This window comes from Lepidochelys kempii, chromosome 15, assembly GCF_965140285.1.
Source record: "Lepidochelys kempii isolate rLepKem1 chromosome 15, rLepKem1.hap1, whole genome shotgun sequence".
Taxonomy (NCBI): Eukaryota; Metazoa; Chordata; order Testudines; family Cheloniidae; genus Lepidochelys; species Lepidochelys kempii.
Genome location: NC_136394.1, coordinates 27,931,420 through 27,957,274, shown reverse-complemented (window position 1 = coordinate 27,957,274; position 25,855 = coordinate 27,931,420). Strand labels below are relative to the sequence as shown.

Here is a 25,855-nt window from a genome sequence, read left to right as displayed (position 1 = left end):
GGGCCCAGAAGCTGGAGACAACTAAGAAGGGAGTCAGAGCTAGGGAGACCAGACAAGTTCAACCCTTAATGAGGAAATGGAAGGAAGAAGATTCAGAGTATACAGGGAGCCTTATTTGGCTGAACAGAGCTGCAAACAGGGGAAGTCGATTTCTCTAATCACGAGAGAAACTCCCCACGCATAAGAAAAAGGGAGGCAATGGAGTGAAACAGCCCTTTGTCCATGGAGTACCCAGTCAGGCAGGGAAACTCATTTGATCAGCTGTGTCGCTTTTGTGAGGCTGTTCTTGTGAAATATTTATTTGATCTGAACTCTCAACCCTGCTAGAGATCTAAGGACTCCACTAATAACTCACTGTAGTTTGGCTTCCAACATCCACTGGTAAAGGCTGAATTCACAGGGGTGGGGATTTGATTCTGGATGCCAGGCTGGAGAAGTGGATTGTTTTCTGCTACCAATGGTGCTGTGGGTGTCAGGAAGGTATGCGGCTAAAACGGATTAAAGGTATTTACACACTACAGTGATAGTCTGCTGAGAAATATGATGCTAGATCCAATCAGACTGAAATGCGGGTAAGGCAGCACTTGGAATGCGGTTGCATAAGAGAACTGAGTAGAGGACAGGACCCTGTCGAACCCGCAGCAATACTCACTCGCTCCTTCATGAGCGCCAGCGCCCTTTCAGAATAGCCCATGAGCCTCATGCAGTGGTGGATCCGTCCGGGCCCTAGTCTCCCTTGTGCAATTTCAAAGCCTCGTCCAGGTCCCAACAGGATATATTCTTTGGGCACTCGCACGTTTTCAAAGAAGATCTCCCCATGGCCAGCTGCAAAGGGCGGGACAGGATGCACAGAGCTCAGCAGCGTCACTCACTGGACACATCCCCGCATGCAGGAAGTTTGAATGTCTTCCCGTTCCTCTCTTCCTGGCTCTTCCAGAGCCCATGCAGCTCTGAAATGGCCTCTCACCAGCCAGGGGCAGGCAAGTGATCTAATAACTTGGGTTCTCGTCAGGATTAACAAACGTTGAGGTTTGCTGGTTTCTTTCCAGTGTTTGATCAAAAAAAGTCAAAGTCAAGGCAGAAAGGTTGGTGGGAGGCTTTTCCCAGTTCTGTTATCAGCACTTGCCATCTCCCCCCCTCAGAGCCAGCCAATTCCTTGTTATTCCCAGCTTCCCCCACCACAGCCACTGCCTGTAATTCCGCCTGCACAGACTGTGGACAAGAAAGCGTGTCCAATGCTAAATGGACTGAAATACGGGGTTTGCTGTGGTTTCTCTTTGTCAAAGAGCCAGGAAACATCACTTAGAGACTCAACAGCTCAACAGATCATCTGTAGGGTTTTTTGACTGCAAAAATTAATGAAGTCATTACATATAATGTGATGTTAACGTCACTAGGATGTTTTAACAATGTGCTCAGGCTGTAGCAGGGAATGTAGCCCCAGGATTCCAGGGTTTGTTTTAAAAGGAGGTAGCATCGTAACACACTCCATGAATGATTGTTTCTCACACCACTGGTCTGCCTGTTTCTACTACACCTTTCACCCCCAAGTCTTACACACAGCCAGTAAACTGCACTGACGCCTTGGGAGGCAGCTGTTATTGAACTGAGGCACAAAGAAGTCATGGGATTTGCCCACTGAGAGTTAGTGGCAGAACTAGGAAGACAACCCAGGAGCCCTGACTCCCAGTCCCCTGCTCTGGATAATAGACAGCCCTGCTCGACTATGTACCAGGGACAAGGGAAGAGTGTGTGAGTGATGTAGAGAACTGGGAGTCAGGAGACCTAGGTTCTTGTCCCAGCTCTGCCACCACTCCACGTGTCCTCCGGCAAGTCGTTTCCCTGCTCTGGGCCCCGGTTCCCTGATCCACAGGACAGTAATGCCCAAGTCAGAGGATATGGACAGGCAAGGCACAGTGGGGTCCCACAGAAGCTAGGGCCAGCATATCAGAGGTGCACACAACATGTGCCCTTTCAAAACCAGAATAATTCAGTGGACAAAGCGGAGCTGTCAAGGCAGTCAGTTACAAACTGAGCTAGCTCCTTTCCTCACCTGGGGGATCTTCTTCGCCAAATACACTGAGAGGCCTGGTGACTGTTATGCCTGGAGTGTCCATGGGAACTAAGAGCATTGACTGCTGTTTGTGGCGCTGGGCTTCAGGGTCGGTCTTCCCCATAAACACACAGAGCTGGCAACGAGGATCCAGAGCCCCTGCCGGGAAAAGACACAATGAGAACTAGACTGACTGGTGCTGAAAATCTCAGGCCCAATTAATCCACATGGAAACATCACTGATTGCAGCGAAGGCACATCGGCGTGAATTTGGTGCCTGTGTCTAACTTTGACTTAGCCCTTTAATAGAACAGAGCAAATCCAGCCACTTTAGCTGAAGCTAATTCAGGACGTGGTTATTTGGTTTAATAGTTTGTTTCAAGAGTTAACAGAAGAGAGGAATCATAGAATCATAGAATATCAGGGTTGGAAGGGACCTCAGGAGGTCGTCTAGTCCAACCCCCTGCTCAAAAGCAGGACCCATCCCCAAATAAATCATCCCAGCCAGGGCTTTGTCAAGCCTGACCTTAAAAACTTCTAAGGAAGGAGATTCCACCACCTCCCTAGGCAACACATTCCAGTGTTTCACCACCCTCCTAGTGAAAAGGGAGAGCTGGCATGAGAACTCTGGGCTCTGATAAAGGCTCTGAAGTCCTTTATCCACAATTACTGTGGAATTACCAGGCAAATTCAAGCTTTCCCACATCACCCCACCCATCCCTGTGACTCAAAGACATGGAGGGACCACCTGGAAGGGAGAAGGCTCTTCAAGGCTCATTCAGACCTTGGCCTCTCTGCTGGAACTGCCAACATAGGTGCTCATTACTTCCTACTGGGAATTGAACCGAGAACACCCGACTCATTTCACAGCCAGCAACCAGTGGATGATAACAGCTTGCAGTCACTGCTGATCCAGGTGGGATTAGAACTGGCTGCCTAGAGGTAAAAGCCTCAGTATCCCATTAGCAACCCCATGTGCCAGCCAGATGCCCTGTATTTTCTGTTTAACTCATCCAAAAAGGTGATGTTTTCCTAATGATTAACATAAAGCTGAAGACTGCAGCAAAAGCATTTCCCAGAGGGGCCCCTGAGAGGTCACAGCAGCATCTAATGCACAAATGCCTGTCACAGTCACAACTGTGCTTGAAACCGAACAGTGCTGTCTGAACTCTGCAGTCCCTGTTGGTTTAGCATATAGAAGTTCTGCTCTCCATTACTCTGGTGTAAATCCATAGTATCTCCATTCAAGACAGTGGAATTATGCTGGATTTACACTGGTGTATCTGAGATCAGAATCTGACCCTCCATAAGCGAGGGCTGAGTGCAAGTCAGGGCCCAGGGCCCTTTCAAGAACTGTTTTAGATCAGCACACTGGAGAAAAGGTCCAACAGACAGGACAGTATCACGCCACAGCAGGCAGCCATGGGAGCACATGGCCTGTGACGGAGACCGTGTGTGTATTGGAATGTACCTGAAATCCACCATTTATGCCCATTTAGAATGTAGAAACCCTTTTCTTCTATGACTGAAGATTCGATGTTGGTGGCATCAGATGAAGCAACCTAAGTAGAAACACTTTCAGTTCCGAATCTGTCAGCTCCTCTCAGCCTCGGAGGGGCTGGAGAGAAGTTTCAGACATTCTAATCAAGTGGCTCGGGAGGCGAGAAATCATTGCCTGAAGCAGGCAGAGCTCAGCACAGCACTGCTGATGCACACCAAAGGCTGGGAACCCCAGCTCAGCTGAACGACCCAGTGAGCAAACACCTCTAAAAGCAAAGCTGGGTAGTCACAAAATGGACTTCAGCACCACCAAGAGTCAAGCCTGAGCACCTGCAACTCCCCTAGAAAGAGGTGCCCAGCCCCTCTGCCAATCAGGCTCGTCAGCTGGTTGAGTCTGACAGCTAGGCAGTAGTTTAATTAAAACACTTTGTTACACTTCATAATTACCACTAACTGCCCAAGAGCACAGCTTAAGAAACATGGTGGCCAAGATTACTAGGAAGTGACTAGTGATTTTGAGTGCCTCCAACAAATACTTTAAACGAATGTGATTTTCTGAAATTGCTGAGCACCTGCCCTCTGAAAAGCAGGTCCCTTTGAAGGGCCGCAAGTTGGGCTCCCAAAATCACGAGCCACTTTTGAAAACCTTGGCCAGTGAGTATAATAACTGCCAGCACTGAGAACAGGGAGAGCCTTTGTATGGTGTGGATCAGCAAGGTTCTACTGTACTCCATTGTGTGGTTGACTGGACAGCGATACTGACCTGCGGCTCAGTCATAGCAAAGCACGAGCGTATCTTCCCATCCAACAGAGGCTGCAGCCAGCGTTCCTTCTGCTCTTCCGTCCCATATTGAACCAGCACCTCCATGTTCCCAGTGTCAGGGGCAGAGCAGTTGAATATCTGGAGGGGGGAAAGCCAAGCACCAGTCAGCACAGCAGAGGCATGTTTGTTGGGAAAGGGAGTTTGTTAGTCAACCTCAAACTGCACAGCTACTTCTGCCTGCCAAAAGCCCATTCCAAAGCATCAGGAAATTTAGACGACACAAGCTCATGCTGGTTTCAAAAGGCCAGAGCTAAGGGCAAAGATTTTACACTTGGGGTGGAAACTGCATTGCAGAGACAGGTCCCCGAGCCAGCACACAGCAGAATGCCAAGGGGGAGCAGCATGCATCTGAGGCTAGCGCACACAGTAGCCTATACAGATGATGTTTTCTTATGTTACATAGAAATATAAGTAGACCCAAAAATCTATTTCCTAAAAATGGCTTGACAATAATCAAGTGAGGCCAGGTAAAATATGAGTAAAGTGAAGTGAGCCAATTCACAGGCCAGTTAGAGATGAGTGACAGCAGAACCCCAGGTCATGTTGTAAACACAGTTTGATCTTAACTGGTTTTTACAAGTGTTTTAAATCAAATGTTAATGTTTTGAAAAATGCGCTCTCTATTTAGAGTGATTGGTTTGGCATTTACACACATTAATTGAGATGATGCTTAAAGTTAAACAGTCAGTGAGCATGTAGAAAATCTTTAATTCTAGCAACAAGGTGGATTAAATGCTCATTATTTAAGGGCCGCTATCATCATTGATTATAAAAAAGGTAGTGAGCTGGTGTCAGATAGGCGTGCCCATCCATTATCAAAGTACCCTTAGAGAAAGGGTTAAACCCATTCTTCCTGCCAGGGTCTGACCACCCTGGCGTCATCATTCCATCCTAGAATGTGAGGATCAGTGCAAGGCCTGTTGGCTTTAACTAACTATAAATAAAGTTTTTTATTTTTAATCAATCACCCATTGTGTCATTCACACTCCTCCACTCAATTAAATGATCTGTAACTGCCCCGGAGGCTCGAACCTTAAAGAATAAAACCAAGCTGAATTTTATCTTTTAAGCTACTAAGTGAGAATACACAAATCAAAGAACTGCACACTACAGAGAAGCTGGCCAAGTCCCCTTACTGGCAACCCTCCGGGGTGTGGTGTGTGCTGCAGCAAGCTCTCCCTTCAGCATCTGGGGAGATCCTGCCCTGCTGCTGCCTGAGTGCACTGGAACAGGGAAAAGGCTCCTACCCCACTCCCCAGGCAATGCAGGGCAGGGCGAAACCCTTTGTAGGAGCCTGGCTAGAACGGCTCCATGCTATACTGGAAACCCGCACATGAGGTTCCATCCAGGGCTGGGGCTGGGCTGACTAGCATAGCGCACAATAGGCCACATTCTGGCCAGCACAGGCCCTTCCCAAATAGCACAAATACACACTGCAAAAGCAGCATTAGCATTCAGATTCAAAGCAGCCAGGTGTCGGGGTAGGCGCAATCGGGAGGGGAGAGGGGAAATGTGTGCAGGGGGCACTAGCAGGGCAGGGGATAGGCCTGTAAATATTCCAGCAACAGGGGGCTAGCTAAGAATCCCTTACCCAGACTGCGTGTTTCCCCTCCACCACCCCAGATGAAAAGGCTTAAAGCAAATACCTCAGGCGCAAACAGTGATGTTCCCATGAGCTCACACAAATGGGCAAACTCTTGGTTTGTGAGGCCCGCTCCATATTTCACTTCTGGATCATTCTCCACGGGTAAGAAAAGGTTCCACAATCCTTCAGACTTTGCTTTGTCCTTAAAGAATGGAACAGCATGACACTTCGGGCACAATTCTGCTCTTAGATGTAAGGGGCCAGCTCCCTGCCCATAGGGACTCCCAAGGGGCATAGATGCAAGAAGGACAACCCGAAAATGCTGGGATCTCCTGAGCAGAGCTGAGGCCTGAATCTGCCTTTCCCATTCATCAACAGACAAACACGCAAAGCTGTGAGGAAGAAACGAGCTAAAGACTCAGCTTGGTGTTGGCCTATTGAAGTCAATGGAGTTACACCAGGGGTGAATTTAGTCCAATGGGTCTATGGAAACATCACTTGCAGCCTATAAGAAGAATAAATACTAAAGATAGTACAGAGATGGCTTTGAAGTGGAGAATGATTTGGACTTGAAGGGCTTGATTCTGCCCAGTTACATCAGCATAAATCAGGAGTAAGACCTTTAAAGTCAATGGGGACATAGTGATCAGACTCTGGCCCCAAGACAAATCTCCTAATGCTGAGGCCCTCTTGTATAAAAATGAAGATCACAGTTACACTGTACTTATAGAAGTCCCTCCCTCAATCCGGCTTCCACAGCTCAAGAGATCAAACGCAGGAGACAGCTGGTGTGACATGTAATGGAAGAAAGCGCCCGTTAGGTCAGGAACTGTGTCGGAACAAGGGCAGGTTAATACACACGACAGGATTTTGAGTGAGCAAGTCACTGAAATAATGCAGCCCAGACAACTGGGTCAGAAGCTGGGGCTGGCTCGTATCCACAAGGTGGGAGACACAATAGAGGGGCTACACCTACCAGAAGATGCCCAGGACAAATGTTTCTCTGAAAAATGCAGCTTTAGTCAGTCAATTTATATGATGATGCGGGCTCTGGATTTACTGCCTCTCTCCAGGACTTCATTCCCAGCCCTGTAAACTTTCCCTAGGCTCTGGGAGTCCATCTGGTTCCCCACTTAAGTCATTGCCACCCATAATAAAGATTCTGCAGTCAGAATTGAACTGATGGTGTGCAAGCCAGACGAGGCTCCAGCTCCCCCTCTCTTACTGTATTGGATCTGTGGACTGACAGGAGCAGATAAGTGATTTGATCAGGAAGTGCACAGCTCTGGCGCAGAGGCATCCTGGGCGCTGACCTTTACAGTCAATGTGCCATCTTACAGACCCATGCTTGGAGGCATTGTTACTTTAAGCAGAAGTATGACTTACCTTCAGCTCTTCTATAAGAGGATGTGGAGTCCATCTAGACTGTGAAACCTGATGATCTCTCAGAACCTGCTCAGCAGGATAGACATAGCTATCCATGAATCTCCTCAGCTTGTGGTAAAGATCCTGGGCTCTCCCAGGAAGGCCGTCAGGAGAAAGAATCAGATGAGCTTTGGAAGTGTGAGCTGGTGTGGAAGGTGCCATGGTGACATAGTTTCTCCTGGAGAATGCCCCATTCCTGGTCCAGGTACTGTAAGGTCTTGCTAAAGGTTTTGCAGCTGGACATTCTTTAAACACTCGAAATCCTTCTTTTGTAGCAAAGTCCCACGCTAAGTTGGCCATGAGCTCTGCCTGCTTTCCGCCACTTTCAGCTGCGGCTGAGCTTGCTTGACCTGCGGGAAATGAAAGTTAATAACCACCGTCTGCCTGGAGAGTCCACATGACAAAGTACAACAGCGAAGGCCCAAAACACTAGCACGCACTAGCCCTTGGCACGGGCGCTGCAGGGTTATTTTATAAGGGATATGACAACGATATCACAGTTTCTCGGATTAAACACAAAGTCTATCAGCGCCCTGGCAAGTTGCCAACAGAGTCCCTAGTAGGGTCAAGTTTGAGGAGCCCAGGTCTAGGAGGACTAAGTGCCTAGATTCAGCCCTGAATTCCCCCGTGGGTGAGTCTGCAATGAGCAAAGCAAGGGGCACATTCTACAGCGGCGGGAAGAGCTGAGCCCAGGCAGAAGGACACATTGGGCTGCAGTGAAGGGGGGGGGAAGAACACTATATAGGGCCCAGGGTGATTATGGATTCCTCTCTCAGCTTAACAGACTTGGCGGCACGTTGTTTTTAATTGCATCCATCCCCTTCCGTGGTTTCCCTGCGCCAGTGAACCAGCAAGACCACCAGCTACTGGTACAAAGCTTTTAGCATAGGCCTGGGCTTTGCTTCTGTGATCTCATGCAAACCCTCAAAAATTTCTCCTCTTGTTCACAGATCCATCATCTGCAGCAGCAGTCACCCCACTTCCCTTCCTCCAAGGCACAGCAGGTCAGGCGTACTCTGAGCTGTGTTTCCTGGTCCTCGACTCGGCACGTGCTCCACTGGTAACAGTGGGCCAGGTGCTGGGTATGGTTAATATTGCTCCCAAAGCTCTTCACAATATACGTGCAGCCTCGCTGAAAACCGGCCAGCTCTGGGGTAGAGGGCAGCAATCAGGCATATGCTAGTGCTCACCTACAGCAGCCCCGCCCAAAAACCACATCAGACTTTGCAATGCAGCAAAAAGCAACAGCTAATAAAACACATCCTTCTCTCCATCTTTGTGTTTGTTTGCAGAAACCACTGCTTTATTACAGATGGATATCTGAGCAAACACAGCCCGCTGCTTGGCATTCGAACTAGCCTCCATTCCAAAGCCTTCCAAGGTCTATGCAAGGGGAGGATTTGTTCTGTAATATTGTTGTGAACTCTCTTTGAATCATAACCTTTTGCCCCTCTCCCACACCTCACAGACATAGAGGAATTAAGTCCCCCATCACTCCTCTGAGGAAGGGTACATTTTCAGGATGGCACCCTTTGGGCCTGAAACTGAAATGCAAGTGCAAATCAGAGTATCATCATCAAGGCAAATCCCAAAGGAACACAGCCTCGCAGACTGTGCCAAATCCGAGTGTGTGCCCCTCCAATTACATTCTTTTTGCAGGCATAGGCTCTACTGGCATGGACTTTGACTATAAAAAGTGGGGGCAGTGCTCAGTCTGACTGTAAAGGTACCCCTGAGCGACTTGCCCATCATCACAAAGAGATTCGGATGCAGAGCTGGGACTTGAACCCAGGTCTCCTGATGTCCAGCTCTAAACTGCGGCCACAAGCAACCTTAGCCCTTCTAGAAAAACCTGCTACATTTGTCCTTCGATCCTGCCACACTGTGTAAGTCACTATTGCCTTCTACTGGCCAGAATTTCAGAGGGGCTCAAAATGTATAGTTATGATGCCCTCTAGGGGTACAATACTGCTACGCAAGCTACTGTACTGACGTCTGTAATTAAAGTCTGAGATCGTTTCCCAGGCTAGTGGTTAAACCCTACTACACTGGTACAGCACTGACATCTCTTCAGTGTGGTTGTGGGTGGACAGTAAGAACATAAGAATGGCCAGACTGGGTCAGACCAAAGGTCCGTCCAGCCAAGTATCTTGTCTACTGACAGTGGCCAGTGCCAGGTGCCCCAGAGGAAATGAACCTAACAGGTAATGATCAAGTGATCTCTCTCCTGCCATCCATCTCCACCCTTGACAAACAGAGGCTAGGAACACCATTCCTGTATCTGTGTTCATGTCACCCTCTAGTAGCTGCAGCATATAGAGGATAGGTAAGCCTCCATCCTAATACATGTGGCATCAATTGAACATTCAGGGGCTGGCTTGTTTCATTTTCTCACCTGTGAGCGAGCGTTTGTACACACCCTGCAAGATCGCGGCCACTCTGAAAAAGGAAAAGGCCATGTAGAAATTCCAGTTCTCGATGGGTGGAATTCCCATGTGCCCACAATACATCTGAAAATATTCCTCTGCTGTGGGAATTCCCAACTGCATTACATCACAGTCCTTCAAACCTGAAAGAGAATCCGGCATAACCATGACTAGGCAGGCGGCGTTCTCAAAGAGAGACAGACAGTTCTACGGATTCCGTTAGTTTCATGACTGGCACACATGCTCAGTGGATAAAGCTATGGCCTTTCTGCTCTCAGGTTCTAAACTCTGGTGTGTCTGAATCATAAGACCACCTATAACCAGGGACAAATTAGCTCTGGAGAGGCTCAGGACTAAGCTAAAATGAGGTGAAGTTACCCTCTGCCTCTAACAGATACTTGAATTTACATTGGCAGAAGAAGACTGACAAGTCTCTATAGGGATTTGGTCTTTAGCAAGGCAGGTAGCATGTGATTGCAATATCTTTATCCCAAACCACTCTTCTTATAAAAAGAACAAAACCACTGCCAGTTATGGTGGTTTCTACTGAATCTGAGTACAAACAGAACTAACTTCCTGCACTAATCACTAACTATTCTGAATGTGTCCTGGGCAGCTTTGAATTTCATCAGGGGCCATTTTTCCTCTGTTAATCTTCTTCCTACTTGACGCAGCAGTAAATTTCTGATCTTTCTAATCTCTGGCTTTGCAATACCACTACTGGTGTGACTCTTTTTTATAAGCCTCTAATTTCATGGAGTTTATAAATGGGACAAAAATCCTTTTGGTCTGAAGCACGGCTCACAGAATTTCAGCCCGAAAGAAAAGATCTTTGCTTCAATCCATTTTTGCAGAAAATGACTTCCAGAGTTTTAAGATGACTTTGGTTTTGATAAAGACAGAGCAACAGGGATGGGGGAAGGAGGGGGGGATCAAAACCTTTTTTATTTTAAGTGGCATTTACAATCTGCAAACCAAGGTTTTCCTCAAATCCTTCATGCTGCTGGCCCCAACACCTGTATTTTCTAGTCCCATGTTGCTTTGGGGCTAAATACAGAGACATCACATCACAAAGCAGAGTGGTGACAGTTGCTCTCTCAATGGTTCCGCAACCAGAACAATGACAGGAATACTGTGTTCACTTCTGGGCACCTTCATATTAAAAGGATACTGACAAACAGAAGGAAGTTCAAAGAACAGTAACAAAAAATGTTAGGGGGTTGGAAGGATTGAGTACTGAGAAGATTAGAAGGGCTAAATATTTTCAGCGAGGCTAAGCAATTGGACACAAGAATCAACTATACATATCTGAAGATGTTAACACCAAGGAGAGAAGAGGATTCTTTAGGGAGGTAAGAAAAGGTAGAGGTGGGAGTGATGGGATGAGACAAGAAAGGGAGCCCTTGTCTGAAGCACTGAGTCAAATTTCCAGCTGAGCACCCTTCACAATGTCCTGGCAGTTTCTAAACAATGTTTCCCAGCTCTTTATTTGTAAAACGTTCAAAATAGGAAGCAAATTGTGTGTTCCCCAGGAGGACACATTGTACCTTTCAATATATCAAAGTGAGAAGGCAGATAGTGGGCCATGCAGTTGTACGCCACATCTGAGATGGGATCTCCTAAGGTAGAAAGTTCCCAGTCGAGGACAGCAAGGACTTCTGGACCCTCTGGATGAAAAATCAGGTTATCCAGCCTGGATCAGAAAGGGGAAGGGTTTAGATAAGTCCTAAGAGAAAAAACACTCATCAGAGGGAGATGCTTTCCTGACAATCGCTTAGTTTCAGTTAAACAAGTGACCTGGAACTCTGTGCTAGCTGGGGGATCGATTCCCTATCACTAGCTCCCTTGGGAGGGCTGTGGAAGCGGAGAGCTCAGCTCTGGAAAGTGATGGACAGAAGAGGCTTATGTTGTTCAACCTTCTGGCTGGTTAACTGTGAACTGACGTGGTTTAAAAAATAAACAAGACAGTTTAGGATCTCAGATTATTAACAGAAACTATGGTACGTGCCAACTGGAAAATGACAGACTTCAGGTCAATTTCAAAATGGATTTATTGGTCACTTTAAGCCAACACTTGTCATTTGTTATTGATTCAAGATCCCAAACTGTTGTCTGCTGACTTTTTGTGTGGTGTAGAGGCTTCCAAGAGTTTGCACAGAGGTTGGCTATGATATGGGGGTGTGAAAGGCTCCTGCTGAGATGCAAAGAACGCATTCACTCCACTCCCAAATGGGAGTTTTATTGGTGAAGGAAACTGTAATGCTTCATGCCTGGATGAGTTAGTGATCTGCCATTTGGATCCATCATGCAGCATCAGAAATGCAAAGGAAGAGCCATGAGCTCCCCTAATCCAGGTCCTTGCCAGGCAAGCGAATGAGAGCTGTCTGCAAGGCTGGATGGGAACATCCAAGAGGTATAATTAGTCACAATGGGATGATATTAAGACAGGGGAGAGTCGGACGGATTAGAGTAGGATACTCTACTGGAGGGGAAAGGTAGGAGCAGAGCAGTCAGGTCATTGCTGCTTATTTATTTATAGACTGCATGCCACTTCCCAGGCACTTAGAACTAGGAATGATTTATAGGGGCCAATCCTGCCCTGGCTCCCAGGGCACAGACTACATGGGAGATAACAGGTCCTTTCCAGCCCTAATTTCTACAGGTTAGAGGAGAAGCTCCTATAGTTGGATTGTAAGCTCTTTGGGGCTTTGTTCTGAGTTTGTACAGAGTCAAGCACAAGGGGTTCTGGTCCATGACTAGGGCTCCTAAGCACTACGGTAATACAAATAATAAATAACAATAATTGTTCAGCCAGTAGATTGAAGTATTACAGAGAGGTAGCTGTGTCATGCTCCAGCAGACGGCAGTGGTGCACAGATCTGCAGGCCAGCCTATCCCCTTTGACCTTTTAAAGAGACAAATGTAGTTCATGCTCCAGGCAATTTTTTTAGCTCATGATGAAAGTAGTTCTCACCAGTCAGAATTTTGACCTCCCCACCTGCATCCATCGTATTACTGAAGGGTGATCTCCTTTGTAATACTGTGGCATTAGCTCACCCGCTGCCAGACAGGCAAGGCTCCATCAGAAACACGGATCTAGGTAAACTCTCACTATTTTACACTTCACATCACAAGGTTCTTTCTCTCACTGCTAAGAGTGAGGCAGAAAACATCATCTAATCCCCAATGTTATGTCTCAATTAAGCTGAGATCAGCAATGGTGCCGCTTTGCAGTGGCTGAGTCCGAAAGAGAATCCAAACTGCTGATCCAAAAGCAAAGCTGGGACTAGAACCCAGGTGTCCTGACTTCTAGTTCCCTAAATTACTAGATTGCACTCCTCTGCACCAGAACACACACTGCTTTAATCTGCTACAAATGCACTAGGCAGAGGCAATGGGGAGCGAAATGCTGCATGGAGCTCTTGTGAGCTCTCAGAACAGAACTGCTGAACAGAGCAGAGCTTCAGCTTCCTTTTCAAATATCACTGGAGCATCGTGCTGGGGGGTTCTCGGAGATCCCCCTTTCTTCCTCCCTAGGTAACACAGAGTGCCTTGTCCAAATGGGTGCTGGCAAACAGCTAGTACCTGAAATCTCCATGCACAACTGTGGTCTTCTGGTTCCCTGGGAGATGCAATGGGAGCCACTCAATGAGTCTCTCCATGGCAGGAATAGTGTGGGTTTCTGTGGCTCGATACTGCTTCGTCCAGGTTTGAACTTGCCGTTGAACATAGTTACCTAAAGCCAAGGGAATTAAGTCTCTGGGGTATAGTTCCAAATAAAAGGAGGCCTTTGAAAATAACCACAAAAGAGCTGCATCTGGAAACAGTCTAACCACCAAAAACAAAGCCAGTCTCCGTCCAACCAGACAAACGTACACTTCTCCAAGAGAGCGTTTGGCTGCAGCCATGGGCCACAATCAGTCCCAGAATAATTGGGCAGAACTCCCAGCAGCCCAGAAGATTTGCCTGCTTCTGCTCAGGCTGCCTTTGGTCCTGTAAGTCTGGTGAAGCAGAAATAGCCGTCACCTTTTTTACACCTGGCAGCTTTAAGGGGCAGGATAGGTAGAGCATCATGTAGATTGGCTTATGATGAGATGGTCACCCAAGTCATGTTTTGTTGCTGTCTCAAGAAGGGAGTCTCCTCCTCTACTACAGGTACCCCCCTGGTTTGGGTTAAGGACCCTGTCTGGGCACTGCATCGTTTCCTGGCAGGGGATGGATTAGATATTCCAACTGGCTACAAATAACTGGGATCCTAAACAAAAACTATAATTCCAACAACGGCCAAATCCTGGCGCAGCTGCTCAGCAGGACCCCTCTGCCCCCAGAGGCGGCTCTGCGAGAGGTACTATTGAACCTCTGGGGCAGGATCTGAGGGAGCCCAGTCACGATGATAGCAAACAAATTACTGGCAGGAAGGGCCAATGGGAGGAAGTTCTGGAGACTACTTCCAAAAAACACTGACTCCTGGAGGATCTCAAGCCACTTTTCCATGCACCCTTGACTGGCCTGAGGCTCCGTCATGCTGCTGGACAGCTCCCCTTCCCCACCACTGCCCTAAGGATTTGGCCTTATGTGACCACACCCCTTTAAAAACTAACACACAGGAAGAGTATGACAGCAAATTTCCTTCTCACCATGCTTCCCATAATCCTCCAGTCCAGCCGCTTTGAGGTCTACTCTATGGATTTTACAAAGGACTTTGTTCATAGCCATGTAAGTAGCCCTCCGCTGGCCAGGGTCCAGGCCAGGAAGAGAGGGGTCCTTGTAGATGTGGCCAGTGCAGTATTCCATCAGATAGAATGGGGTGCCAATGACACTAGAATGACAGAATTGAAACAACTGTATATCAGTGACAGGCCTCAGAGATGAGTGGAATATTCCTGCATCTATTGCATCAGTGTATAGAAGTTATTGCCAAGTCTGAACATGCTCTAATTCTCGGATTTGTTCTGTGCAGAGCACAGTGTTTATGCCTAACGAACAAAAATCAGAATAGTTATAATAAATAACGACAGAACTCAGTTAACCATTAGAACCATCTGATGTAAATATCACTACAAAACAAAAGTGCAATTAAGGTTAGAAACGTGATTATGTAAAAATAATGCCTCTCTCAACAGAGGGGCTGACTTTAGGATCAGAAGCAAGTTTGTGCTACTGTTTACACCTATTAGTCTTGCAAAATCAGCACAGCAATGGGAGAGGGAGACGGATTCTATTCCTTTTTATGCAAGAGCCTGTAAGAATTGTTAACCAAAGTTCCAGTTGCAGAATCTTTGTTGATCATTATGATGATGCAAAAGCCAGAAAGAACTCAGCTTTAGCTCTCCGGGCGAGTATGCAGGTCTGGCAGGTAGAAAAATCATCTTGTTACTTGGAACCTGAGCATATATGATCTGGAACCACACAGGGAGTGCCATTCTGCCATTTTTGCAGTCTCTTTTCAGAGCGTAAGAGCGATTTTAATTAATTGCAAAAATAAAATACTCAAGACACACCCAAAACAAGCTGAATAATAATATGTTATGGTGCTTTGCACTTCTATAACCTCTTTCATCTGGAGAATTCAAAGTGCTTCACAATAATTATTAGTTAAGCCACAAAAGCCCTTTGTGAGGTAAGGACAAGGGATACATAGGTGAAGCATCATCCACCACTGAATTACAGCAACTTCCAGGGCAGATCATGGCAGCTGTTTAACAGCACCTAGCAATGCTATAGAATAGAGTGGGAAACAAAATTCATATACCCAACTGGCAGGCAGAATGGAATTATCTGAGTGGAAACTGGGTCAGAACACCTAATTAACACCACTATTTTTGCAAGAAGTGCGAGGGGATCATTAGAGGCCAGAAACAGGCAGGACCATCCAAAACACAAATGCCCAATATTTCAACATATCTGCAGTAAGACATTCTCCACTGGCCACACAAACCATGCCTTTTACCTGTCTCCTCCACAAACCGCCAAGACAGGGGTCCTTCCTCCTGGGTTGGGTTCAACACTTCTTCACAGGTCTGACACGGTCACTGAAGTTACTGCACCTTTGCTGTTTCTTTCCACATGAACAGTTCTATCTATCTAACAAGGTTTTTCTACAGCTTCTGTCACCTTTGAGTCTGACAGCTGCCTCCTCCTCTGCTCTGCTATAAACTGGGAGTGGAAGTGTCTAACAACTGTCACTTACTTTTGATGTAAATTGGAAAAAAAAAATTACCTTGAATCTTCACAGAGTGAGAGCACTTTAGGAACAGGAACTCCGGCCTCAGCAAGAGCCTTCAGTACCCTGCCAGGACAAGCAACCCAGAGAGACTTTGTCAGGAGAGAAAGAATTGATCATTTTTTGCCTGCCGTATTGGTGGTGTTAAAAAAGGTGCTGTTCTTGATCTTTAAAATACGATCGTAACATGCTTGATCAGTGGTTCTCCCTTTTGTACTGGTGACCCCTTTCACACAGCAAGCCTGAGTACAACTCCCCCCTTATTAATTAAAACACTATTTTTATATTTATCACTATTAAATGCTGGAGGTGAAGCGAGGCTTGGGGGTAGAGGCTTTCAGCTCACGACCCCCCACATAATAACCTCGTGACCCCCTGAGGGGTCACGACCCCCAGTTTGAGAACCCTGGTGCTAGATGGACATATAGAAATGGAATCATGCTATTAATGTAATATTTAGCATTCATCCCCACTTTATTACTGGCTTACATGTATACAACACCTTTTACCTAGCAGGATCTCAAAACACTTTAACATACATACAGAGAGGAATCACTTCCTCCACCACTGAAATGCAGCCACCTCTGGGGTGGAGCATAACTATTTAAAAGCACACAACATTACCAAAACAATATTTTACAATCCCCTGTCTAAATTGTGAAGTGTATCTATGTGCCACTGCCCCTCTGCTGGACAGAATGTCAGACTTGCCAAGTATGTCACCCTTTCGAGGCCAGAGGCTATACGTCTTAATCCTACTATGGCTACAGGCGATTCTCCTTCACATCAAGTAGGGGTGGGGCGAGACCTGTGGTCTATTCCCGATGAGGACTGTGAAATCTAGACATCCACAGAATCATCATAAAGTGGAGGCACCTTGTGTCCTACTGAAGCTGCAGGGTGAGTTTAACCAGACAGTCTACTTCCAACAAGAGTAATTACATTCTAAGTCAAAGAGGCTACCACCCCACAATGCTTGCAGTGTGCACTCTCAGAGCGCGAATTAGCAGGAGCTCAGTTTTATGCATCATCGTAAAGGAGGCACCACCTGCAGCACAGTGCCTTGTAATGCCATGCCGATTCACTGGGGCAGTATTAACGCAGACTGAACCTCTTGAATCACACGTAGCACTTCCTTAAATGTGCTAAGAGGAATATGCCTGTCACATACACTACAAAAAAGGATCTCTTTCCTTCATGTGTCCTAAGCCTGCCAGTTTCCTACTGACAGCTACTCTCGTGGAGCAGGGCTTGGAATAGAAAAGGTGAGACTGGAAAACAGCACTGTCTACAGGATGTGCACATTTGGAATTGTGTTACAATAATCAGAGAGCACCTATGTTGGCCAGCCAGAACTGGGAACGATTCTGTAGCACACTGTGCCTTTTCACCTGTACTCTCTCTCCACAGCATGAGCAGATGGAAGTAGGCTGCCAGGAGGTTTCTTCCTGAGGACTAAGTTACGATCCCCAAGCTTGATATAGTAAGTGGGGTTAGATTGTCCATGACTGAACTGTCGTAATATCAGAGGACCTGAAAGTTTGAAAAGGAATGATCAATGAAAAGTACAGGAACTGAAATTATTTCTCATCTCTTTCCCATGTTTTATTTTACTCTAAAATGGACAGAGCTAAAGACTGTAATTTGCATCAGCAGAAGACTGAGCACTGCCCCATTGTTATGGAATCAGTATGGGGCCCTATTGAGTGACAGTGGTCACTCTTGGATGGCAGAGGGCCAGAAATCTGCTTGACTTTTGCTCTGTATTTTTTGCCCAGCGCTCCTCCCCAGCTCCTCCCATCAGGAAGTTCTAAGCACAGGTTGTTTCCCAGAGCAAGGGAAAGGAGCTATTATTCTTCATTAATAAGAGCTGAACACTGCAAAGTGTAGAGCTCGCTACAATCGTTTGGGCCTTTGTCACTGAAGACTAGATCACTGCAATAAGTTCTGAATGTGGGGGGAACATCTGAAGACCATTTGGAAACTGCAGCTAGTACAGAACACAGCAGTTTGCTTGAGGCTTAAAGCCCTCTGCCTTGGACTATCTTAAGGTTTTAAAAATACTGCTTTTTAAGCTCCAAACCAATACAGAGCTTTAAAAAAGCGTCAGGTGTGGTTCAGACACGCAAATGCTAGGATTCTGGATTTCTGTAAACGGGTCCTCCAAGCCCTACTCAAAAGGATAATTGTCAAGCAGCAGAAATTCAACATATAAAGTTTTTCAAGCCGAATGTCAAAAGAAATATTTTCATTATTTGTTTTTAAATATAAAGGTGGGTTTTGTAGAAATTTAGTTAAATATTACCCATGCAATGCTTGCCACCCAAAAGTTGCACAACTGTGCTAGTGCAAGAAAACCCAGAAATGAAACTGACTAGAAACCAACGTTAACTGATCTATTTTCATTGTCCAAGCAGAAGGAAGTATGCAAGTAAACAAATAGCATGAATAATGAAAAGGAAACTAGATCTGTTGAATTCTCTCTCTTTAAATAATCTTAGTAGTTATTAATAGTCCAGATATGGTACTTTCTTGTATTGAAACATGACTTTGAATCTGACATTGTTGCTTTAAAACTTGACCTAATGCAATACTTTAATTTCTAGACTTTTTAGACGATGAGGTGTTTACATTGTGGTCCTAAATGGCTATGTAATACCTGTGTGCCTGAGGCAGCAGCTGGAATCTCCTGGCAGAGAAGTGACCTCCTGCCAGGGAGCAACATTCACTGGCTTTTACCAATTTTACAAGTGTTGGAGAAGAACCACTATAAACAACAAATGCCTTTTAAGAAAGATGCAATGTCTAGAAGCTTTTGGTCAGGGAGCACAATGCTACACAATACAGATACTCACTGTATAGGCAGATGCATGGGCATAGAATTCAGCATAGTCACAGAGTAGGTTTTCCTCTAACTATCCAGGTAAATACCAATAACAATGTTTTAAACAGTCTAGCATTTCACAAAGAGCTTGGAAAGGTACCTAAACAATGAGAGTGGCTTTGCAGTAGTTGATACTATTTTTTTAAAAGTCTTTTTGTCTTATGCTGGAAAGAGCCAACAGACCCAGAATATGTGACCTTTAAAGTTGTAAAGTATAAAAGAGCTAAAATACCGGTTGTCTGGCCACCTAGGACCTCTTCCAGGTACTTCTGTAGGGGACCTTTTGGAATTTCCATTGTTGGTCTCACTAAGCGAGTCTGTGGAACAAATCCTCGCAAAGGGAAGCCCAAGTAGGTTTCTAACTCTTTGAGAGCTGCTTCTGGGTCATCAACCTGATACCGGCGAGAAAAAGTTGTATGATAAATAGCTAATTAGATTCTGATCTCTTGGCAAAGACAGGGCTCTGCATCCTTGTGACTGCTCTGTAGCATCTACTATGACATTATACCAAAGGTAGCACCAACACTGCCTTCCCTCTCCTGATCTAAGCAGCTACATTTTGCCTGGTTTCTGTCCAAGGGGAAGGGGAAGCAATTCCAATGGGGAGAGGATGATCATATTGCAAGCACAAGCTGCGATCACAGTGGGACAGGCAGAGGGAGGTCAGAACTCAGTCCATCAAGGAGTCCCATCCTTACCCTTCCACCTCCTCACCATCGTTTGGAAGTTAGCCAACCCCAGGTGACATGTACATGAGGTTTATCTAGCTTCCACAGGGCTAGTTAATGAAGCCTCACAATCCCATGTTTGGCAGGTGTCATTACTGCTGTTTAACAGATGGAGAACCGAGGTGCACAGGGAGGGAGGAGTGACTTGCCCAAGGCCCACAGGGAGTTGGTGGCAGAGCTGGACATGGAACCCTGCAATCTTGGCATCCACAGTTACCCCTGCATTAACCCTGTGGTTATTTGGCTTACTGGTGTCATGCAGGACAATGGACATGTTCAATGCGTGAAGCATGGCAATCTGTATCGAATGCCACTGTGTGAAAATATTAAACACATTCATGTCAAATGCAGAATTTGGATTTAGAAACCAAACCAAAATATTTAAGACAATAAATGTTCTACCAACAACTGTCCCTATGCACCCCTGAGGGTGCTGCTTTGTACCTTCACTGTGTTAATGCCAAGCTGAGCGGCTGCTTTCAAGTTCTGCCCAATATCATCAAGGAAGATGGATTCCTTTGGCTGAACACCCAAGCGCTCCAAGCATAATGTATAGATACGAGGGTCTGGTTTGCATATCCCTTCCCGGCAAGATTCAATTACCTATGACAACATACGATCAAGACAGGTATGCACAAGGCCACTGTAATTCTCGTTCATGAATATCAGGACAGTTCTGGACATGGAGGACACAAGTATGAATGAGCGTGTGACTAACATGCAGTGCAATAAATGAAACAAAGGACCACAAGACTGCTGCACAAACCTAAACAGTGGTAGAGCGGGACTGGTAGAGAGGCTATGACCTAATCTGATGAATCATTGTTCTGCAGACATATTGCCTCAGCTATGATCTTGTCAGATCAACCAAGCTAAGCAGGGTCAAGTCAGTACTTGGATGGGAGGCCTTCAGGGAATCCTCATGGTGCAGGTGACTCCATAGGTGGCACTCTTTCCCTAGTCAGTACTACACCAATCCTTTGATCTTGTGCTAAAGGCGGGTGGAACTCCTGGAAGTGTCATCTTGCAGCTGAAATGCAAAACTGCGGTCTTGACTGTTATGCTCATCAGCCATCCCTACTCAATTTTCACAATAGTAAAGATGTTAACCCCAATGTCCTGTCCAAATTCCAATTTTGGGAAGTACATACTGTCTCCATAAATACTGCACTTACCACGGGATACAATATTAGCTTAGAAACCACATTGATGGGCACTTTAAAATGAAAAATATCTAAAATACAGACATTTTCCTTAATTTCCTGTCCTAAATTATTGCGTAATATTGCTGTGCATTGTTAAACAGCAACCACATTCCAGGGGGGATGACATTTCACTGCTAGGCGTGTCCTATATACATATATATATATATACAGGGTATGTAGCTATAAAAACGCTTTGAGAATGCTTTGAGATGAAAGATGCCTTTATTATAATAATAATATATTATCTTAATAGATACTGATTTTTCTAGTAAAACACATACAAGGAAAGGTGAACAGAAAATGATCCAACATCCAGATGTTAACAGGATGACTTTAAACAGCCATAACTTTTAAAAACATAGATCTGATTTTCTTCATGTATGAATTGTCTTTCCTTCCTCAGTGAGGGCTATAAAACAAGCCTAAGTTATGAGTGAACTTCTGGAGTTCTGTCAGTGCAAAAATGTGAGTTGGCATATATAGGAAAAGTGTATTGTTAAAAAAAAAAAAGATTTAAAAAAAGAAATTCCTTCCTTACAAAACATCCTAGTGGACTGAAATCCACAGAATTGTACAGTTTTGATTTCCTTTTCCCTCTGCTATTTGCTTCAGTGTTGCGTGTCACTCAGCCAGGCCTGTGACACTATATTTACATGTTTATGAAGTCAGTTTCACAGTCTGGGTCTCCTCATATACTGTAGTTGGGATTCAACACATACATAGAAAGAATTCTACTCATGGTAGATTTTGTGAAATCGTGTAAAATAAAACTTAAATTGTGTCCAGACTATAAACTGATATGGTCTCTAAATCTAGGTGCAGCAATGACTGTTCCCACACTTAATATGCAAAACGAATTGACACCTGGTGACTAAAGCAAATGCAAGGAAACTGGGAGTATAGTTTCCTGTATAGTTTCGAACGTGCTGAAAACTCAGCCAGATTTAAAATAACTGATCAGCAAAAAAGAATTATTATTAACTTATGTTTAAAAAGAAAAGCCCCAAAGTAAATATACATTGTACCTATCTATGAAGTGAACATGTACACAACTGGCTATCTGAGAGTTGAAGATGAAGCTATTGTGTCTGGAGCATTCAATGACGGAAGATTCCACTGAGCAGTAGAGGAAAGGTTAATCATTTCATATAGAACAGACTTAAAGTCTGAACATCAAAGGTTTCAGACTTCACAATGCTGTCCACATTCCTTGCTCACGCTTAGCATCTGTGTTCATATACAGCACAGGAGAGAGAACATTCACTGAAGACAGCCAAAATACTTTACTTTAAAATCCATCCCTCTTGATAAGTCCATGGCAGAGCGAAAAGCTCCCCCGACTAGATTTAAGCTTAGATTCTAGAGCATGAGATGGCAGCATTCCAAAAATAAATTAAATAAATAAATAAAAATAAATAGCTTGCTGAATCAGCACCAGCTTGCCTCGTTCAACCTCTGATAAGACCAAAAGCTTGCCCCTGTGTCCCTGGCCAAAATTTCCACTCCTCTCTCCAACTGTTGAGATGGCTGTCTACCTGGCTGCTGTCCACCTCCCCAGATATGACAGCATTTCAGGGGCTGTCTGTATGCAGTGTGTGAAGTACTCTCTGGGACCCTTTGAGATGAACAGAGCTTTGGAACTGTTAGAGCATTCCATCTTCTAAGCCTTTTACAGGCATTATTAGATATGTAATACACTAGCTAATTGTGAGCCTCTTTGTAATGAATCCACTAAATGCACAGGTGGCTGGAGCTCACTCTAACCCTTGCTATGGGCTAGTCACTAGAAGGAGATGCAGCTGAAGACACACCATGTGTTACACTAACACATTATATTACTGTTCTACTATCTTTAATTTGGACCTGCACTTAGAGAATTCTGCTCAGTGCTTTTTATAAATCTAGCTACATAAATGCATTTTTTAATCTGTTCAGCCTTACCACATCAAACTGGTTTCGGTCTAGGGGCAAAAAGCTCACCCCACTGTGAAGGTAGAAGTTGTTGCTTAGAACAGCTGTCTTAAGACCTTCTGCCCGGATACACTCTAATGCTTCAGTCATAATGGGGAGCTGTTTTGACATCTGACTACTGGTTAGGTCAGAGAGAAAGGAGTCCACTGGAACAGAGAAGTTTGCCTAAGAAACAAGAGAAACCCCAACAATGATCAGCAGCAGCAAATGGAAGAAAATGTGAAACTTTGTGCATAGCCTGAGACTGGCTGATCATTTTAACTTATTGCCCCACTTTCTCCTGTAACAGAAGGCAGTCAGCCTAGCTCTCCAGCTAAACTGCTCAAACACAATAAATAAAAGTTCCTTAGGTTACTAATTCTATGAAGGAAGGAAATGAAGAGTTGAGTGTTAAAGAGATGACCCTGGGGAAGAGAAACAACTAGAGACCCTTATTTATTTATATTGCGCTTCCACCATAGCATCAGGGCGGATCACAAATAAAGCCATTCATTACAACTCAGCAATCAGAAAAAGAGCCTTCCTTTTAGACTGATCTGTTTGACAAAAGCTTGGTTGAAAAGCTGAACCTTGCTCCACTACAGACGGAGTATGTTAGCTTCTGGAGCATGGTGCAAGTTCCACTGAAGCTACAGACGCTCCACCAAGAAAGTTGCTTCTAGCCATTAAGAACGTCCCCCTAGGCACTATCAGCAAAAGTCAGTCTCTGCCACCTGGATGATGCCTAAGGAAGGAGGTGATCTTTTTGCTGAGGAGCCTCTACTTCTCTTCTCTCCCTGCTGACCCTTCATCAGAGGCGGATATCACACATCTACAATAGCTCTCATGGCACTGGAAGTGGAAAAACTAAGAAAAAACGCTATGACACAAGGAAGGCAGAAGGGAGGGGACCAGGTTAAGGCAGCCTCTGCTAAAGTAACAGAATAATGACAGCAGTGTAAAAATCCAGATAGACAGATAGAGTGGACAGCTATGTCTCTTAAATGCATGAGAAGATGCTATCGGAAAGTGCATTGTGGACAGAAAAGTCCACACCTGCCCCAGCGCTATACATGAAGCAGCAGTGGAAGCAGTAACAGAACCTTCTACAGACAGGACTCTTTTAAAAATTATCTTTTGTTAGCTCTATGCTTTCTATACAGTTTAATGGATCTGCACAAAACCCCATTCTCCTGTGAGGAATCAGCGAGAATCAAGCAGGAAAGCTGGGAGCTTGGCTTACAATCTCAGAGCACTGCTGTCCAAATTCGTGCAAGAACTCCACTGATGTCAGCTCCCCTCTCATGTACCTCAGCCAGGGCCTGTTCTCCCCTCCAGATATTAAGGCTTGTTTGATTGTGCCACGTGGAATACGATTCCGCACCTCCCATTCTAAATAAAGGAAGGTAGCAGAGTGAGGAGACAGCACTTATAACATTGTCAGGAGTGGGAAAGCCCTAATGGATAAGGCTGTGATTCCGTCACAGAGGTTGCGGAAGTCACAGATTCCATGACCTCAGGCTGGTCCTGGGGAACGCCGGAGCAGCGGTCCCGGGGCCAGCTGCACCAGCCACTGCGCAGGTGGCGCCAGGCAGCTGGCCCGGCAAGTGCCCGAGCAGCGGGTGCCTGGGAGTAGTTAGCGCCCGTGGCCAATGCAGGGGCTAGCCATCAGAAGCAGTGGAGCCCTGGGGCCCCAGGAGCTGTTAAGTTTTACTCAGAGGTATTTATATACTAAAGGTCATGGACAGGTCATGGGCCGTCAATTTTCATTTATTTCCTGTGACCTGTCCATGACTTTTACTAAAAATACCAGTGACTAAATCTTAGCCTTACTAATGGAACTGAAATCCCTCAAGACTAGTTGGCATTACTATAAAGTCTAGCACAGAAAAGGCAATATTAGCATTCATGAAAGGTGCTGAACTGACAACCCGGGTGTCTGATGTCCTCTATGCACCCATAGAAGAGATACAGTAACAGTTTCCCCCAAGCCATCCTGCCAACGTGCCTCAATCCTGTACTAGAGGGTAAAAGGATTAGTTCATTTTCATAGAGTAGTCGGAAGCACTACAGGACAGTTTAATCCTCACACCCCCCCCAACCCTTGACCTCCCACCTGCAAATGCCAACAAGATTGCCAACTATGTCAACTTTAATAGTTTTGATGATGTGTATGAGTGTTCACTGGGAATTGGAACCACCACCATCATGTCATGTAAGTCCCCAAAGAGGAAGTAAAGTTGACCATCACTGTATTGGAAACACCAATAAGAGTTATAAATAAATGTGAAATATACTTATATTAAATGCACGAAAAGGTCACTAGTCAGCTACTCCAGTCAACATGTCCAGTCAAAAATACTCACCTACAGCCATCCGGTAAGGGGAAGGGAGAAGAACTCCCCCCATGTCAAAGATTACAGCTTTATAGAGACTTGATCCTGAATGCCTCCACTGTACCAAACTTGGAGGTTTGTATCGTACGTGCTTTAGGATTCCTGATGTTCTGGCACATTGGAAATAAGAGGCTTGGATAAACCTCCTAAGGCCCATTCTGCAAAACTCTGTGTGGGGAAGGGAATGTTTTAGAGACATATATTTAGGGTTCTCTGGCTTCTTCTTCAGATTATAAGTAGTTGCACTGAGCTCTTTGTATAACACCACTTACACTTTGGACTGAGTTCAAGCGTAGTATCAATTTTATTAGTATCACAGTTTTATTACGCACTGTTCTAAGGTGCCCATCACAACACTATTTGAGCACGTGTAACATACAGGCTCCGGACAGGTGATCATGTTGCCCTCCAGCTGCTGGTCCATGGGAAAGATAAGGGAGACAGTGTGCAGGAATCTCACCCAAGCAGGTGGCCCCGTGTCAACGTGATACAGCAACTTCGCACGGCAGCTGACACAATTACACAATTTCCCCTCTACTGTGCCGTCCCAGAGCCCACAAACCCTTGTTCATGCTGCTCAATTCTACCCTCACCACACCTGAGCCCGAGGAGGAAATTTACCTGGGGCACCATCCCTAAGCAAGGCCCCACTCCATT

General features: G+C 45.5%; 1 protein-coding gene across 5 annotated transcripts in view; it reads right to left on the bottom strand.

The window, feature by feature from the left end:
- The window catches only part of ACAD10 (acyl-CoA dehydrogenase family member 10), a 30,035-nt gene that overhangs the window by 3,631 nt on the left and 549 nt on the right, over positions 1–25,855 (bottom strand). For 3 of the 5 annotated variants that reach the window (XM_073312268.2, XM_073312273.2, XM_073312270.2), the window contains exons 2-18: positions 25,169–25,366; positions 24,046–24,194; positions 22,794–22,988; positions 20,092–20,250; positions 19,152–19,311; positions 17,427–17,568; positions 16,033–16,101; positions 14,450–14,631; positions 13,398–13,548; positions 11,360–11,505; positions 9,782–9,955; positions 7,348–7,736; positions 6,023–6,163; positions 4,317–4,454; positions 3,525–3,615; positions 2,054–2,212; positions 653–825 (exon numbers count right to left, since the gene is read on the bottom strand). In XM_073312268.2, coding sequence (XP_073168369.2) covers positions 653–825; positions 2,054–2,212; positions 3,525–3,615; positions 4,317–4,454; positions 6,023–6,163; positions 7,348–7,736; positions 9,782–9,955; positions 11,360–11,505; positions 13,398–13,548; positions 14,450–14,631; positions 16,033–16,101; positions 17,427–17,568; positions 19,152–19,311; positions 20,092–20,250; positions 22,794–22,988; positions 24,046–24,194; positions 25,169–25,355 — 2,805 coding nt within the window. In that variant the 5' untranslated portion in view covers positions 25,356–25,366. Of the gene's footprint in view, positions 1–652; positions 826–2,053; positions 2,213–3,524; positions 3,616–4,316; positions 4,455–6,022; positions 6,164–7,347; positions 7,737–9,781; positions 9,956–11,359; positions 11,506–13,397; positions 13,549–14,449; positions 14,632–16,032; positions 16,102–17,426; positions 17,569–19,151; positions 19,312–20,091; positions 20,251–22,793; positions 22,989–24,045; positions 24,195–25,168; positions 25,367–25,470; positions 25,614–25,855 lie in introns of all 5 variants that reach the window. The other 2 variants (XM_073312271.2, XM_073312272.2) reach the window with 2 other exon arrangements.